General features: G+C 36.2%; 1 protein-coding gene across 12 annotated transcripts in view; it reads left to right on the top strand.

The window, feature by feature from the left end:
• Positions 1-18454, top strand: part of DLG1 (discs large MAGUK scaffold protein 1) — a 267898-nt gene that overhangs the window by 147691 nt on the left and 101753 nt on the right. For all 12 annotated transcript variants that reach the window (XM_069556571.1, XM_069556594.1, XM_069556591.1 and 9 more), the window contains 2 exons: positions 2535-2588; positions 16483-16533. In XM_069556571.1, the coding sequence (XP_069412672.1) occupies positions 2535-2588; positions 16483-16533 (105 nt within the window). The remainder of the gene's footprint in view (positions 1-2534; positions 2589-16482; positions 16534-18454) is intronic.

Here is an 18454-nt window from a genome sequence, read left to right as displayed (position 1 = left end):
TATCTCTTCTATCCAAAGTACTTGTTCTGGCTTTGGTGTTAAGGTCTGTTTTTCTGAGTTGTACCCTCCAAGCCCATTGGGCTACCTCATTCCCACCACCTCCAAGTTTGAGAGGGATGGATTACTACTTTGTCAGATACCATTTCTGTATTCTATAATATAAGAATTTAGAAATCCTCAAATTAGTAAGTGAAAGTATAATGTATCTTAAGGTAAATGTTTTAATTCTCTTCTGCTAACACAGTCTTAAATATTTTTAACATTATTTTGGTGGCTGAACTTGAGGCCATCAGATCATGCTTCTTGAGCTGAATGTACATAGGCTCTTATTTTAGACTACATTTTGTGATAGGTCTTTTCAAATTGCTTAATCTGACATTAGTTTTGAATGAAATTCTTATTAATCCTCAATTTGAGTTTCTGTTCAGTTTCAAGTCTATGCTTTCCCTTCAGGTGAGGTCATTCACTCAGATTCTTTCTAGGATACATCTACAAATAAACTGATTGTACATATTATTAATTATCTAATCATATTCATTAAGCCAGAATTATAGATTATTTTTACTAGTCTGTATTCTTTTTTCAGAACTGAACTTTAAAATTGAAATTAATTTTATGATGTGAATGCTGATATCTTAATAACAGCTTTAACCCATAGTATTTTACAGCTGCCTTCATTATTAACCTCTTACAAGCTGAGTACTTGATTCAATATAATTATTTTGCTGTAGTTTATGAAAAAATTCAAAACTGTTCAAATAGAAAGGGAGTAGTACAGTGAACTCCCATGTATACTTATCACCCAACTACAGCAGTCCTCAGTTCATGCACTTACATGATCCATAACCTCTCCTTCTCCTAATCTCTCATTGTCATTATTCTATCTTGAAGGAAATTTAATACTTTATATAATTTTTATGTATTTTAATACCAGATTTTTATGTAACTAGAATCAAAAGGTAACATATACAGTGATGATGAGTTGGTGATCATGAGCAGCTAGGGTTGTGATAATTTTGGTATAAGTTAGATTTTTGTAAAAGCAAACTTTTTCCACTATATTTTTGGTAATAAGCAGAGGAAGCCAGATGATTTTCTTGCCATAATTTTTAAAGATTATAGCTTCTTTTATAAGTTTAAATATTAGCCTTGTTCTTTCTTGCCTTCCTCTGTAACTGCTTAAGCAAAGTAAGCTGAAGTTGTACCATTAATTTTTTAATTTAAAAATATCAGTTTGAGACCCCAGTAGTCATTGAGAAATGAATAATTCCTAATGTTCATAAAATCTCAAATATCTCTCACAAATAGTATTTTTAGCAGTTTCACAAATAGTATTAGGTTTGATTCTCACTGAATCATTGGAAAATAGACTATTACGTTAAAGGTAGGGCTGCACATAAAGTAGGTAGTATTATGTTTGTATTTAATACAGTATTCCCTACTAGTTTTGTTTTTTTCAAGATTTTTTATTGTTTCAGATGTACAGCAAAGTGACCTTGTTATGTGTATATATATCTTCTTTAGATTATTTTCCATTATAGGTTATTTTAATATACTGAATATAATTCCCTGTGCTTTACTATAATCCTTGTCCCCACTCATTTTTAACTTGCTGCTTCATGTAGCTTAGATGGATACAGTGCAATTATTTATGCAAGCATATCTCTTAAAATTTATTTAAAGGATAGTCATCTCTTTGATTCTCTGAAAATGTCATTTGACTTGGTAATTATATATTTTTAAATATACAAAAGAAAGAATTTTAAGAGGAGTCACGTCAGTTTTCTAGTATGTTCGGTCTGGTTTTCATTTGGTAATAATTGCATTTTATTTTTAAAATTTTGTTGCACCTTCATAACAAACACTTTCCAGCTTAAGCAGAAAACCAAGCTTTTTTCATCTTAAACTTAATTAGATCTATGTTAATCTGCTTGTGCTTTTGGTGGGGTGGGGAGTGGTTGACCCTTAGTTGTTCTGTGAGTGGTCTAGGATAACAGATGAAAAGCAGTAATTGCAGTTGGTAACAGTTGAGGGCTTTTACATTGAATGTGTTTCTAATTAAAGTTCATGATGGATTTCTTTTTATGGCTCCTTTCCGCCAATGTTTAAACACAGTTCAGTATGAGACAGGATTATTTTTCTGGGTGATGAAATGTTGGAATCTTCAGGGGATCCTTGAGACTAGAAAAGAAGTGATTTCCAAGAAATTTGGGATGAGTTTTTAGTGATATTAGAGAATATTTGTGAATTTTTTGAGAAGACTGGTGAACTTCGCAAATCTTAACAAAATTACCTCTGTTGTAGCAGAAATAATCATTCATTTCTCAAAAGAAGATGTAATAGCTGCCTATATTTCTAATTCTTTCCATTGGTGCTAGAAACTGGATACATTGTTTAACATATGAAAACTTCATATAAAAATTATAATTTAAGAAATAGCAAATCTTTCATATGCTTCTAATATTTGTGAACATGAATATGTAATGTACCAATTTTCCTGTTAAGCCTAACATGTTTACAATTCTTTCTTTAAGGCAAATCCTCCTCCAGTACTGGTCAACACAGACAGCTTGGAAACAACAACTTATGTAAGTTCCATTCATCACCATATATAATTCTGTTTTTCCTGTTCAGGTTTTCATACAGATATCAAAATCACAGCATTATTTTCTCTAATACATTGTACTTATGATATTCTGTCACTAAGCTGTAATTGCTAAAGCAAATGAAACATACTGTCCTTTTTAGTTTTTGTTTTCCCATGCTCTTACAAAGCAGAAATGTTGAAATAAATTTTATTTTTAAATTGAATATCTTTCACTATGGGCTCTCTCTCACCGGTGGTCATTTACACAATGCCATATAACTAGAGAGTCATTTTTAAAGTCTAATTGAGTGACTGTGTTTTTAGTGAATGTGTTCACTTTGTAACTTTAAATTGATTACTCCTTCTCTCTAAACTCCTTTTGTTAAAAAGTCTTCTTTCTCCTAAAGATAAATAGCCAGAACAGCAGAATCTTAACATTTTTCACTCCACCTAAATGGCTCAGATGGTAAAGTGTCTGCCTAGAATGCGGGAGACCCGAGTTCGATCCCTGGGTTGGGAAGATTCCCTGTAGAAGGAAATGGCAATCCATTCCAGTGCTATTGCCTGGAAAGTCCCAAGGACAGAGGAGCCTGGTAGGCTACAGTCCATGGGGTCTTAAAGAGTCGGACACGACTGAGTGACTTCACTTCATTTCACTTCAAAGTATCTTTGGAGATATTTAAATAGAAGTTATACCTGTGCTGGAGAAGGCAATGGCACCCCACCCACTCCAGTACTCTTGCCTGGGAAATCCCATGGACAGAGGAGCCTGGTAGGCTGCAGTCCATGGGGTCGCGAAGAGTTGGACCGACTGAGTGACTTCACTTTCACTTTTCACTTTGATGCATTGGAGAAGGAAATGGCAACCCACTTCAGTGTTCTTGCCTGGAGAATCCCAGGGACAGCGGAGCCTGGTTGGCTGCCCTCTATGGGGTCCCACAGAGTCGAACACGACTGACGCAACTTAGCAGCAGCATACCTGTGCATTAAAAAAAAATCAAATGGTGCATAATTTAATAGATTGTAAAAGTCTTTTTTCTCTCATTTTTAAACTGTAGTCGATTTTCATCTGTACTTTAAAACATTTTATTTGGCTTTATATTTTGTGTATATTTATATGGGTATAGCAAATTTGGGGAGATTTTTTAAAACTTTGAATAATAATACAAACCAAAAGTACTCTTCAGTCAGTGTCACCTTTCACACTGATATTGAATACTTAAGAAGAATTTTGTTTGTACTTTTGTTCTTCACATTTTATCCCTTACTTGTTCCTTTGTTAAATTATGTTTTGCTTAAGGGCAGAGATAGTAAATATTTTTATTTTAAAACCCTTTGAACTGGAAGGTTACTATGTAAGAACTAACAGAAAACTATATCAACAAAGAAAATAAATACACATGCGTTTTAGAGATGTCAACAAATTAAAAGCAGGATTAACATACAGACAGCAAACTTAGTTTTTATGACACATTATTCAAAAAATAATTTTTCTGCTAAACAGAATATGTTGGAAGTCTCTAAACCCATTCACTACCCATGTTGAGAAATTCTCTAGAAAGACTCACAAGGCTCAGCACCTTATACCTATGGCTAAGATTTATTTATATGTAATAAGTCAGGATCCATAGTCAGATTATAAGGCTGTTTCTCTAGAGGAATACATCTTTAGATTTCCTTCTACTGTCTTCCTCCCAAGAGGGGTCCACAGAGCACTGTTTTCACCTAGCAGTGAAAATGTAGCAATAAGTGTTCAGTTTTTCTGCCCAGGGAAGCCGATTATTTGGGCTTCACCACAGTTATTTATTGGTGGTTGTTCACATAGACACCCTCTATCCAGTACATGCCAAATTTCCAAGCTCCCAGAAGAAAAACAGGTGTTCAGCATAAAGTTCATTGTCTCTGCAAAGTCTTGCCAAGAGTAAACACCCCTTTCAGGTAGGGAATGGTGAGAATGGTCCCAAAATCAATTTCTCAAATGCCAACTAAGACTCTTCTAGCCATAGCAGCCTTGGGCCTGATATAGTAACCCTTTTCTCTACATAAGGCAATAAGATAAATTCCATTTTCTTAAGATTTTGTTTTTATCATATTTGAAAAACACTGTAAAATGTTTAGTAATATTCTTTGTAGCTAATTAGTTTAATTCTGAAATTTAAAATATGTTCCAGAATGGCTTTTAAACTTACTTGTTATTCCTTTGTTGAGTTCTGATCATTAAATACTAGCTATGAGTTGATGAATAAAATTAAGAAAACTTGCAGCTATTGCAACATCCGCCCCCCCCCCCACCACCATCTGCTGTCAAAATGCTTCCTAAAATTAAATAGTTAATTGAACAGGTAATGCATATACATTGTATAAAATTCAATATATACCACAGTATATCCAATGAACGAGAATCTTTCACCCCTACTCCTAGTCTTCTAGTTCCTCGTGCCTAAGGCATAAAATGTTAGTGTGTGTGTGTGTGTGTGTGTCAGTTCAGTTCAGTTGCTCAGTTGTGTCCGACTCTTTGCGACCCCATGAATCGCAGGACGCCAGGCCTCCCTGTCCATCACCAACTGCCGGAGTTCACTCAGATTCACGTCCATCGGGTCAGTGCTGCCATCCAGCCATCTCATCCTCTGCCGTCCCCTTCTCCTCCTGCCCCCAATTCCTCCCAGCATCAAAGTCTTTTCCAATGACTCAACTGTTCACATGAGGTGGCCATAGTACTGGAGTTTCAGCTTTAGCATCATTCCTTCCAAAGAAATCCCAGGGCTGATCTCCTTCAGAATGGACTGGTTGGATCTCCTTGCAGTCCAAGGGACTCTGAAGAGTCTTCTCCAACACCACAGTTCAAAAGCATCAATTCTTTGGCCCTCAGCCTTCTTCACAGTCCAACTCTCACATCCATACATGACTACTGGAAAAACCATAGCCTTGACTAGATGGACCTTAGTCGGCAAAGTAATGTCTCTGCTTTTGAATATGTTATATAGGTTGGTCATAACTTTTTTTCCAAGAAGTAAGCGGCTTTTAATTTCATGGCTGCAGTCACCATCTGCAGTGATTTTGGAGCCCCCAAAAATAAAGTCTGACACTGTTTCCACTGTTTTCCCCATCTATTTCCCATGAAGTGATGGGACCGGATGCCATGATCTTTGTTTTCTGAATGTTGAGCTTTGAGCCAACTTTTTTACTCTCCTCTTTCACTTTCATCAAGAGGCTTTTGAGTTCCTCTTCACTTTCCGCCATAAGGGTGGTGTCATCTGCATATCTGAGGTTATTGATATTTCTCCCAGCAATCTTGATTCCAGTTTGTGCTTCTTCCAGCCCAGCGTTTCTCATGATGTACTCTGCATACAAGTTAAATAAGCAGGGTGACAATATATAGCCTTGACGTACTCCTTTTTCTGTCTGGAACCAGTCTGTTGTTCCAAGTCCAGTTCTAACTGTTGCTTCCTGACCTGCATACAGATTTCTCAAGAGACGGGTCAGGTCGTCTGGTATTCCCATCTCTTTCAGAATTTTCCAGAGTTTACTGTGATCCACACAGTCAAAGGCTTTGGCATAGTCAATAAAGCAGAAATAGATGTTTTTCTGGAACTCTCTTGCTTTTTCCATGATCCAGCAGTGTATAGGATATATATTAAAAGAACATGTATATATATATCCTTTCATAAATATTTTGTGCATAAATAAGGATATATGTGTTTTCAAACTTTTCCCATACAGAAACCAATGCCCCACTGATAATTTTTGTATAGATGTTTTGTGTATATATACAATTATATAATCTGAATATATTTGTATACATAGATTCTCAAAGGGTGTGTCAATTTTTAGATTTGATCATTATTGCCAAATTATACTTTCTAGCATTATGATTCAACAAAAATTATTAATGTTTTTACCCCATACTGTCACTAGCATGGTGTGTTAATAAATTTTTTGATCCTTTGTTAGCATAATGCTTGTTACCATAAAGTATATTAACTCATTGTTTCAACTTGAATGTATATCTCAATTCTTATCAGCTTTTTCACCTTAAAATTTTTTCTTATGTTGAGACGTTTACATACCACGAAATCCACCCTTATAAAGTATACAATTCAGTGGTTTTAGTTTATTCACAGCATTGTGCCATCACCACCACTTTCAAATTCCATAACATTTTTATCACCTTGTAAGGAAACCCTGTACCCATTATCAGTCACTCCCATTTTGCCCTTACCTCTGCCCCTAACAATCATTAATCTACTTTCTGTCATTATGGCTTTGTCTTTTCTGGACTGTTCTTATAATAGAATCATACATGTACACCTGAAACCAACACAACATTGTAAATCAACTATACTCCAATAAGAATTTTTAAAAAGGGAATCATACAGTAGTTTTTTGTGTCTGGCTTTCACTAGGAGTAGTACGGTGAAGGTTCATCTGTGTTGTAGCATGTGTTAGAACTTCATTCGTTTTTATGGCCAAATTATTTTTCATTATATGTATGTACTACGTTTTGTTTATTCATCCTTCTCTTGATGGTCTCTTGGGTCATTTCCACCTTTGGCTGTTGTAAATAGCACTGTATTGGCATGGGCATCCCCAGTGGATGAGAGGTAAAGAATCCACCCAGAATCCACCTGCCAATGCAGGGGATGTGGGTTCAGTCCACGGCTTGGGAAGATCCCTTGGAGAGACAAATGGCAACCCACTCTAGAATTCTTTACTGGGAAATCCCATGAATGGAGGAGCCTGGTGGGCTACAGTCCATGGGGTCACAGATAGTTGGACTTAACGACTAAACAATTGCAACAGACATTGCATACAGTATCTGGGAATTATTGTCATTTTATTAGTATTATGTCTCTTAGTCCATGAACATATTGTTTATCCATTCCTTTACATCTTCAATTTTGTTCACAGCATTTTAAATTTTCAATGAATTTGTCTTACTCTTTTTAAATTAAATTTATTCCTAAGTATTTTATTCTTTTAATGTTATTATAAATGAAATTGTTTTCTTAATTTTATGTATGGATTTTTCATTGCTAGTGTTTAGGAATATCAGAGAAGGCAATGGCACCCCACTCTAGTACTCTTGCCTAGAAAATCCCACGGGTGGAGGAGCCTGGTAGACTGCAGTTGATGGGGTCGCTAAGAGTCAGACATGACTAAGTGACTTCACTTTCACTTTTCACTTTCATGCACTGGAAAAGGAAATGGCCAGTCCAGTGTTCTTGCCTGGAGAATCCCAGGGATGGGGGAGCCTGGTGGGCTGCTGTCTATGGGGTCACACAGAGTCAGACACGACTGAAGTGTCTTAGCAGCAGGAATATAATGGATTTGGGGGTATTAATCTATCCTGCAGTGTTACTGAACTCATAAATTAGTTCTGATTTTTGTTCTTATTGTAGATTCCTTTGGATTTTCTACATAAGGTCATGTAATATACAAACAAATATTTTCACTTCTTTCTTTTCAATAAAGATGCCTTTTATTTATTTTTCTTGCCTAATTGCCATGGCTAAAACCACCATTAAAATGTTTCATAGAAATTGCAAGAGCTAACATTCTTATTTTGTTCCTGATCCTTGGGTGAAAGAAAGCTTTCACTCTTGTACAATCAAGTATGATGTGTTAAACTCAGTGTTAAGTATTAATTGATACTATAATTTCATTGGCATTGGGTTTGATTCTCTCTCTGAAATCCTGTTCTTTTCCTAAATACTAAGATATTAAGCAAAAATTCTAGAGGTCTTCCTGGTTCTGATAATAAGCAGAAATGAAGAAATTTGTTGAAATAATTCCTAACTATTCCTTTGTATTTTTTGTAAAACCATAAGGAGTAAGGAAAAATTAGGACAATTCATTTAATTTTACTTTGGTAGCTTTCTTTACACAGGGCTTCTCTGGTGGCTCAGATGGTAAAGAATCTGCAGATGTGGGTTTTATCCCTGGGTCAGGAAGATCCCCTGGAGAATGGAATGACTAACCATTCCAGTTTCTTTTTTTTTTTCTAATTGATAGATAATTGCTTTAGAGTATTGTCTTGGTTTCTGCCATACATCAACATAAATCCGCCCTTGGTATGCACATGTCCCCTCCCTCTTGAACCTCCCTGCACCTGCCACACCTCTAAGTTGTCCAGAGTACCTGTTTGAGCTCCTGGCATTATACAGCAAATTCCCATTGGCTATCTACTTTGCATATTATAATGTATGTGTTTCTATGCTACTCTGTCCATTCACCCTACCCGCCTTCTCTTTCGCCTGCCCTGGGTCCTATTGTCTGTTCTCTATGTCTCTGTCTCCATTACTGCCCTGAAAATAGGTTCATCAGTACCATCTTCCTAGATTTCATATATATGTGTGTTAATATATGATATTTGTCTTTCTCTTTATATCTTACTTCACTCTGTATAATAGGCTCTAGGTTTATCCATCTCATTAGAACTAACTCAAATGTGGTGTTTTTGTGGCTGAGTAATATTCCTTTTTGCATTTCTCCCCCACCCCCAAGAAAAAGAAATGCAAAAAGGCAAAATGGTTTAGGAGGCCTTACAAATAGATGAGAAAAGAAGAGAAGTGAAAAGCAAAGGAGAAAAGGAAAGATATACCCATCTGAATGCAGAGTTCCAAAGAATATGAAGCAGAGATTTACAAAATCCTTCCTAAGTGAACAATGCCAACAAAGGTCCGTCTAGTCAAAGCTGTGGTTTTTCCAGTAGTCATGTATGGATGTGAGAGTTGGACTATAAAGAAAGCTGAGCACCGAAGAATTGACGCTTTGAACTGTGGTGTTGTTGAAGACTCTTGAGAGTCCCTTGGACAGCAAGGAAATCGAACCAGTCCATCCTAAAGGAAATCAGTCTTGAATATTCATTGGAAGGACTGATGTTAAAGCTGAAACTCCAATACTTTGGCCACCTCATGCGAAGAGTTGACTCAATTGAAAAGACCCTGATGCCGGAAAAGATTGAAGGCAGAAGGAGAAGGGGATGACAGAGGATCAGATGATTGGATGGCATCACTGACTCAATGGACATGAGTTTGAGTAAACTCCGGGAGTTGGTGATGTACTGGAAGGCCTGGCATGCTACAGTCCATGGGGTTGTAAGAGTCAGACACGACTGAGCAACTGAACTGAACTGAAGGAAACAATGCAAAGAAATAGAGGGAAAAAAAAAAAAGAAATAGAGGAAAACAATAGAATGGGAAAGACTAGAAATCTCGTCAAGAAAATCAGAGATACCAAGGGAACATTTCATGCAAAGATGGGTACCATAAAGGACAGAAATATAATGGATCTAATGGAAGCAGAAGATACTAAGAACAGGTGGCAAGAATATATAGAAGTACTATGCAAAAAGATCTTAATGACCCAGATAACCACGATGGTGTGATCACGCACCTAGAGCCAAACATCCTGGAGTGTGAGGTCAGGTGGGCCTTAGGAAGCATCACTATGAACAAAGCTAGTGGAGGTGATGGAATTCCAGTTGAGCTATTTCAAATCCTAAAAGATAATGCTGTGAAAGTGCTGCACTCAATATGCCAGCAAATTTGAGAAACTCAGCAGTGGCCACAGGACTGGAAAAAGTCAGTTTTCATTCCGATCCCAAAGAAAGGCAATGCCATAGAATGTTCAAACTACCACACAGTTGCACTCATCTCACATTCTAGCAAAGTAATGCTCAAAATTCTCCATGCTGGCTTCAACAGTACTATTCAACAGTGAATAGTGAACTTCCAGACGTTCAAGCTGGATTTAGAAAAGGCAGAGGAACCAGAGATCAAATGGCCAGCATCCATTGGATCATCGAAAGAGCAAGAGAATTCCAGAAAAACCTATACTTTCACTTCATTGACTACGCTAAAGCCTTTGACTGTGTGGATCACAACAAATTGTGGAAAATTCTTAAGAGATGGGAATACCAGACTACCTTACCTGCCTCCTGAGAAAGCTGTATGCAGGTAAGAAGCAACAATTAGAACTGGATATGAAACAAAGACTGGTTTCAAACTGGGAAAGGAGTACCTCAAGGCTGTATATTGTTACCTTGCTTATTTAAATTATGTGCAGAGTATATCACATGAAATGCTGGGCTGGATGAAGCACAAGGTGGAATCAAAATTGCCAGGAGAAATATCAAAAACCTCAGATATTGAGATGACACCACCTTTATGGCAGAAAGTGAAGAGGAACTGTAGAGCCTTGATGAAGGTGAAAGAGGAGTGTGAAAAAGTTGGCTGAAATGTCAACATTTAAAAAGCTAAGTTCATGGCATCTGGTTTTATCACTTCATGACAGATAGATGGGGAAACAATGGAAACACTGACAGACTTTTATTTTCTTGGGCTCCAGAATCACTGCAGATGGTGACTGCAGCCATGAAATTAAAAAGTGCTTGCTCCTTGGAAGACAAGTTGGCAGTTCTAGACAGCATATTAAAAAGCAGAGGCATCGCTTTGCCAACAAAGGTCCATATAGTCAGAGCTAGGTCTGTCTAGTCAAGGCTGTGGTTTTTCCAGTGGTCATGTATGGATGTGAGAGTTGACTATAAAGAAAGCTGAGCACAGAAGAATTGATGCTTTTGAACTGTGATGTTGGAGAAGACTCTTGAGAGTCCCTTGGACTTCAAGGTGGTCAAACCAGTCCCTCCTAAAGGAAATCAGTCATGGATATTCATTGGAAGAACTGATGCTGAAATTCCAATACTTTGGCCACCTGATGCAAAGAGCCAACTCATCGGAAAAGACCCTGATGCTAGAAAAGATTGAAAGCAAGAGGAGAAGGGGACGACGGAGGACAAGACGGTTGAATGGCATCACCAACTCAGTGGACATGATTTTGAGCAAGCTCCAGGAGATGGTGAAGGACAGGGAAGCCTGGTGGGCCACAGTCCATGGGGTCCAAAGAGACGGACGCAACCTAGTGACTGAACAACAACAATAAATAATCCATTGTATGTATGTACCACAGCTTCTTTATTCATTCGTCTGTCAGTGTATATCTGGGTTGCTTCCATGTCCTAGCTGTTGTAAATAGTCCTGCAGTGAACACTGGGGTACATGTGTCTTTCAATTATGTTTTTTCAGGATATTTGTCCAGTAGTGGGATTGTTGGGTCACATAGTCCTTTTATTCCTAGATATTTAAGGAATCTCCATACTGTCCTCTATAGTGACTGCATCAATTTACAGTCACAACAGCAGTGCAAGAGGGTTCCCTTTTCTCCACACCCTTTCCAGAATTTATTGTTTATAGAATTTCTGATGGTGGTCATTCTGACCGGTGTGAGGATATATTTCATTGTAGCTTTGATTTGCATTGCTCTAATAATGAGTCATGTTGAGCATCTTTTCACTTGTCTGTTAGCATATTTGTATGTCGTCTTCGGAGAAAGGTCTGGCTGGCTACATTTTGATTGGGTTGTTTGTTTTTCTGGTGTTGAGCTGCATGAGCTATTTGTATATTTTGGAGATAAATCGTTTGTTAATTCTGTTTCAGTTTTTCGTGTATGTGTATGTTTCTTTGTTTTTGTTGTTGTTTGTCTGATTTTGTATTTTGTCTTTTGTTTCTTGTTTTCATTTTTGTTTTTGTGTGTTTGTTTTAATCCCCTTTAATTCCATAACAAACAGCTAGTGGAATCTCAGTTCTTTGGCCACTCCAGTATTCCTGCCTAGAGAATTCCATGGACAGAGGAGCCTGGCTGGCTATAGTCCATGCAATGAAAGCTTCAGTTTTTCTGTATGTTTAATTAATAACTATATTATTTTAAAGTTGACCTAAATGGCTATTCTTTCTTTAGGAAAAATTCATGAGTAAATTCTTTCAGGGTTAATATTTTTTATTTATTAATGTTGAGTTTTCATTAGGAAGAACATTTTCTTCCTAGAACATTTTTATTTTTAGGTTCTTACCTTATGATGGTATGTACTTTTGAGATTTTTAATTGCCTTAGAATATGGGAGACCTGGGTTTGATCCCTGGGTTGGGAAGATCCCCTGGAGAAGGGAAAGGCTGTCCACTCCAGTATTTTGGCCTGGAGAATTCCATGGACTGTATAGTCTGTGGGGTTGCAAAGAGTCAGATGCAGCTGAACAACTTCCACAATCACAATCACACAGTGAGTTGTATGAATGTTGATAGGCAAAATCTTGAATTTTAATGTATTACTTTATAGTTTGAAAAGTATTACTGAAATGAACCTTAAATGATGGAGAAGTCTTCAGTTAGACTTCTTTGTATCTTTATTTGGAGAGTCTTAATATCTATTATGTATTAGATTTGTCTGTCCTGTTTGGATATATTAATGCAAGCTTTTTAGAAAATTTTAATCTTTAGGAATAAGGGGCCAAGGACATCTGTATTCTTTATGGCATATCATCTATAATTGAAGCAAATTATATTTTTCTAAAAAGCTAAAACAACTGAAATATTAAATAGTGAATGGTATTCAAATATACTAGCAAAAACCAGTGAAATATGAAATACCTAGCAATCAACTTGAAGCCACATACTGTCTGGTGGCTTAGACAGTGGAGAATCTGTCTGCGATTTGGGTTTGATCCCTGGGTCAGGACGAATACCCGCTGGAGAAGGAAATTGCAACCCACTCCAGTATCCTTGCCTGGAGAATTCCATGGACAGAGAAGACTGGTGGTCTGCAGTCCATGGGGTCACAGAGAGTCAGACACAACAGGAAATGTATATAGTTTGTTGTAAGAAAGCTGTGAAACTTATTGATGGTATAGAGGAATACTTAAGTACAGAGCAGTTTTTGTTGCAGAACAGAAAGATAAAGTAGAGATCATTCTTTTTTCCAGATAAATCTGTAAATTTGGTATAGTGCCAATCATAGCACCAAAAAAGAGAATGTGTATTTGGAGTCGGGGGAGGAGAAAGGAAAGGGGGAAGGAGGAGAGATAAAAAGAGAATATGTGCATGTATTTTGGAAGGATATAGTTAGATTTAATGATTCACTTAGAGCTACATCTTCCAGAATTGCAAGCCACTAGCCACATGTTGGTATTTAAATTTATATTGATTAAAATTCAATGATATTTATAGTTTTCCTGCTGGCAGTAGTCACATTACAAGCACTCAGTAGTCACTTGTGGGTAAGTAACTGCTGTATAGGACCAGACAGATTATATTACACTTACATCATCACAGAAACTTCTCTTGGACAGTTTGTTATAGAAAAGTTAAAAACTCAAAAACAACCAAGTAAAAATTAAGAGCAATTTGGAGCGATTTCTCCACAGATAATAAAATATATTATAAAACAGCATTTCGGTAAAAGTGTAGTTCTTGTCCCCAATCATATTGAAAAGTGAAAGTCTCTCAGTCATGTCTGACTCTCTGCAACCCCATGGACTATACAGTCCTTGGAATTCTCCAGGCCAGAATACTGGAGTGGGTAACCAACCATACCCTTCTCCAGAGGATCATCTCAACCCAAGGATCAAACCCACGTCTCCCACATAGCAGGTGAATTCTTTACCAGCTGAGCCACCAGGGAAGCTGCAAATTATATTAGGTGAGTGGAACACAACTCACCTTGGTATATGTTATATAATCTGATTTTTTTTCCTAGTCAAGTTGATTATGGATAAGTTGTTCTTAGTTATGACTTCATGAATTTTTTTCTGCTAAGATTTTTTTATAATTAGAAATTTATTGCCTATTCTTAAGTATCTTTAGAAATTTTGCCTTTTATAAAAATTATTTCCATAACTTCATTACCAATTTACTTTTCTCTAATATCTCTCCTTTGTGTTCCACACTGCCATGGTTCTTTTTCTGGAAAACAGTTAAACCTACTTGATGCTCCAAAATTTCCAAGAATATTTTCCATTCATCAGGAAAACATTCAAGATGTTTCACAATCAGGCCCCAATCCACTTCTCCAGCTTACAGCTTCATCCTTAATATAGAATCCCATTTTGTTACTAGGACTAAATTCTAAACCTAGAAAGTACTAGCAATGATAGTTCTCATGAAGTATTTTAAATCTATGCTTTTCTGTTTTTGAGGATGAGGAAAAAGACTCAAATATTTTGTCAGTAATATATTATTTTGTCTAAAGATTGATTTAATTTTATTTCTCTTCTCTAATTTTATTTCTTGTTTCCCTCTCACCTTGTCCTATTGAGAGTGATAAACCCATTAGCCAAGCATATTTTTCCTGTTGAAAGCCACATTTTGTAAAGACACTACGAAAAGAAAACTTATCACCCATTTTGTCATTTTCCTGGAAACCATATTGCTTTTGAAAATATTACACCATCGTTTTTTTGTTCTTTTACAGTAATGAAATGGTAATTTGTGGTTTTGATAATGTATTCATGGCATTTAGAAGCCCAGTTTGAATGTGTTTAATGATGTTGTTGTCTCATGAATTGAACCTGAATTAGGGGTTGCTTTCTTACAGTATGGTAAAGAAAAAAAAGTGGCTTACATAGATTTCATTTTTCTGTTGTTTCATTATTCTATTGCTGTATAACAAGCCACCGTGAAACACAGTGGCTTAAAAAATAATTATTTCTCATGATTTTCTGAATTAATTGGATAGTTTTGTTTCTCATGATCTTGGCTGGGACATGGAAAAAGACTGGAAGACCCAAAACAGCCTCATTGACCATGGCCAACAGTCAAATGCCAGTTGCTGGGTAGAAGTGCAGCTGGGGCTTTTGGCCAAAGGTCTTTGATGCTCCTTCATTTGAATCACCTCGTAGGGTCTTTGAGCTTCCTCACATTACAGCTTCTGAATTCTTAACAGGTGCATTCTTTATAACAAGGCGGACACTACAAGGCATCTCATGACCTAGATTCCAAAATCGCAGAGCATTATTTGTACCACTCTCTTTTTAGCAGAAGTCATCTAGAACCTGCCTAGATCCAAGGGAAAGGGAAAGAGAGAACATCTCTTGATGGTAGGGTGGTCTAATCATATTGCAGAAGAGCACTAAGGATGGAAGATGGGAGGCATCTGGAGATTCAGTTTATCACAATCCATATTTGATTTATGAGATTACTTTGCTCAGTTTCATATCACCAGAAAGATTATAGAGGTGACAACTTGAAGGATATGTAAAGGACAGAGCAAATCATTTAAGTTTAATGGTATATAAGGCCCATGAAGAGGGGAGATACATGTTAGGAATGAAGTTGAGTCATGATTTGGGTCAGTTCATACAGAGCCTTGTGTGAGAGTTTCAGAGAATTTTGGAGAAAGTATGTGATACATGGGTTGCAGGAAGATCCATCTGTGTAAAACACATTAGAATGATTTGAGCAGTGAAGAATAGTAATCTAAGAGTCGGAGTAGATTACATTTGCTGTAGCCCAGAAGGGATGAATAACAACTCGAGCCAAAGTGATAGAAATGAAAATGGAGAGGTGATGGTGTTCAGGAACAACTGAAGTATTTAAGTCAGTAGGAATTGGAAGCTAATTAGATGTGTGAATTAAAGCGAAGAAGAGGATCAAGAGTTCAGTAAGTATTAAAAGCTGAGTGTACCCTTTCTGTATTTGAAAGGCACAGTATCATAAATGTCATTAATCACGTTTGCACTGTTCCATTCCTTGAAAATCTTTCCCAAAATTATTAGAATCGAGCTATGTTATTTGATTACTATCACATTTAGCAGGCTTTCATTTAACAGGGCCTCTGTGACAGTCTGGAAGGTGGGATGGGGAGGGAGGTGGGAGGGAGGTTCGGAAGAGAAGGGTCATGGGTCTACCTATGGCTGATTCTTGATGTATGACAAAAAACACAAAATTCTATAAAGCAGTTATCCTTCCATTTTAAAAAAAAGTGGGAAAAAAAGAAATCATACAAAAATTGTCTTGTCATTTTAAATTTTACATTCTAAATTTCTGTGCTACTTTTTTCCCTACTAGGTTAATGGCACTGATGCAGATTATGAATATGAAGAAATCACACTTGAAAGGGTAAAAGCCTATTCATTATCTTAAGCTTTTATGAAAAGAAATCTGTTTCTTTAAAGAACTCTTTAAATATACTGCTCTTTCATATAGAATCTAAGGAAGATCATCTTTCAAAAGCAGAACCATGTAATAATATTAGTTTCTTTAATAAGTCCACATATCATATAATTAGCTGTGGTATTTTCATGTTGCTTTTGAACATGTATGAACATGTTGCTTTCCTTTAAGAACTTTTTTTAAAAAATAAACTTTCATTTAAAATTTTTAGATTTGTAGAAAAGTAGTACAGAGAGTTTCCATTTACCTTAGACTCAGTTTCACCTATTTATTAACATCTTACATTACTAAAATACATTTGTTTCAACCAGTGAAGTAACACTGATACGTTATTATCAATGAAAGTTTATACTTTATTTGAATTTCCTTACTTTGTTTTTCTCCTCCAGGATCCTATCTGGAATACCATATTACATTTAGTTATTATGTCTCCTTGTGCTCCTCTAGACTGACAATATCTCAAATTTTCTCAGTTCTTAATAGTTTTCATATAATGAAGTATTACTTATTTTAAATGAGTATTTTGTCTCTTGAGCTAGTAACTTGATCATTGTATCAGTTTTGTTTCCTAGAAAAATAATAACCATAGATTTACTGGAAAAGACCTTACTGAAAACTTTCTTATTATGCATTTCCCTAGTCAGAAAATAACTTACAGGTGCAATTCAGATGTAGGAAGATGAAGGAAATGTGGGTTCAATCCCTGGGTTGGGAAGATCTCCTGGAGAAGGGAATGGCAACCCACTCTAGTATTCTTGCCTGGAGAATCCCATGGACAGACTAGTCTGGTGGGCTACAGTCCATGGGGTCAAAAAGAGTCAGACACAACTAAGCTCAAGCATGCACACTCACAATTCACATATGTGAATTTTCTTGATATATTTTCCCCTTAAGAATATCTGCATTCAATTGATGCTATATTTTAGCAGTGCCACCTTGTCTGACCGTCATTTTTTGGAAAATGAGGTGCTTTACATAAGTGACTTTTCTAAATAACTGAATATCTGTATATTTAATGTTCGTAAAGGACTAGATTTATGTTTGTAGTCAGATAAACTGAGTGAAAATAGACCTCAGAGGGTCTTTTACATGTGTAATAGATTTTTTACTGCCTGTTTACCTGGATTTGGGCCACCTATTCAAGTGAGGTAGCTGACTGAGTCTTACAGGTAAACAATATTAATGTATTATGCACATTTTAATGTGGCATTTTGGTTTTTTTCCCCCGCTTTATGGAGATTTCTTGACATAATCCTAACTTTTTACCTCATTCATGTTTTCATTTTTTCCTAGTACCTTTTAAATTCTTTTAGTCAGAACTGTACATTGTATTTTTCACTGATTAAAGGACTTGAATACCAGGAATTAGGGAGATATTGTTAAAGTGTACAAGCTTGGAACTAGATGATGAATAAGTCCAGACTTCTTATATGCACAGTGTAGTGAATATAGTCAACAATACTGTATGATATACTTCAGAATTGCAAGAGAGTAGTTCTTAAGTGTTCTCACCATAAAAAATAATGACAATTATGTGACCTCATAGAGGTGTTGGCTAAATAAAGCTAGTACATAAAGTAGTAATCTAAATAAGCTAAAAAAGTGGTAATCATATTGTTCTATATAAATGTATCAAGTCAACATGTTGTATACCTTAAACCTACACAAAATTATTTGTAATTATATCTTGATTTTGTCAAGCAAATAAAAAAGAATACCTGAGTATCTTGGTGTCCCCATACAACCTTTTGATACTATTTACTACCACTTTAGTAACTCTTTGTTTAGACTGGAAAATTTATTTTGTTAAAATCGAATTTTAAGACTATGATAATTGAGTGGAATTTTAAGGTATTTTATACAGTTT

Source organism: Ovis canadensis, chromosome 1 (assembly GCF_042477335.2).
Source record: "Ovis canadensis isolate MfBH-ARS-UI-01 breed Bighorn chromosome 1, ARS-UI_OviCan_v2, whole genome shotgun sequence".
Taxonomy (NCBI): domain Eukaryota; kingdom Metazoa; phylum Chordata; class Mammalia; order Artiodactyla; family Bovidae; genus Ovis; species Ovis canadensis.
The sequence above is the reverse complement of the archived record's forward strand: the minus strand, read 5'-3'. Positions and strand labels throughout refer to the sequence as shown.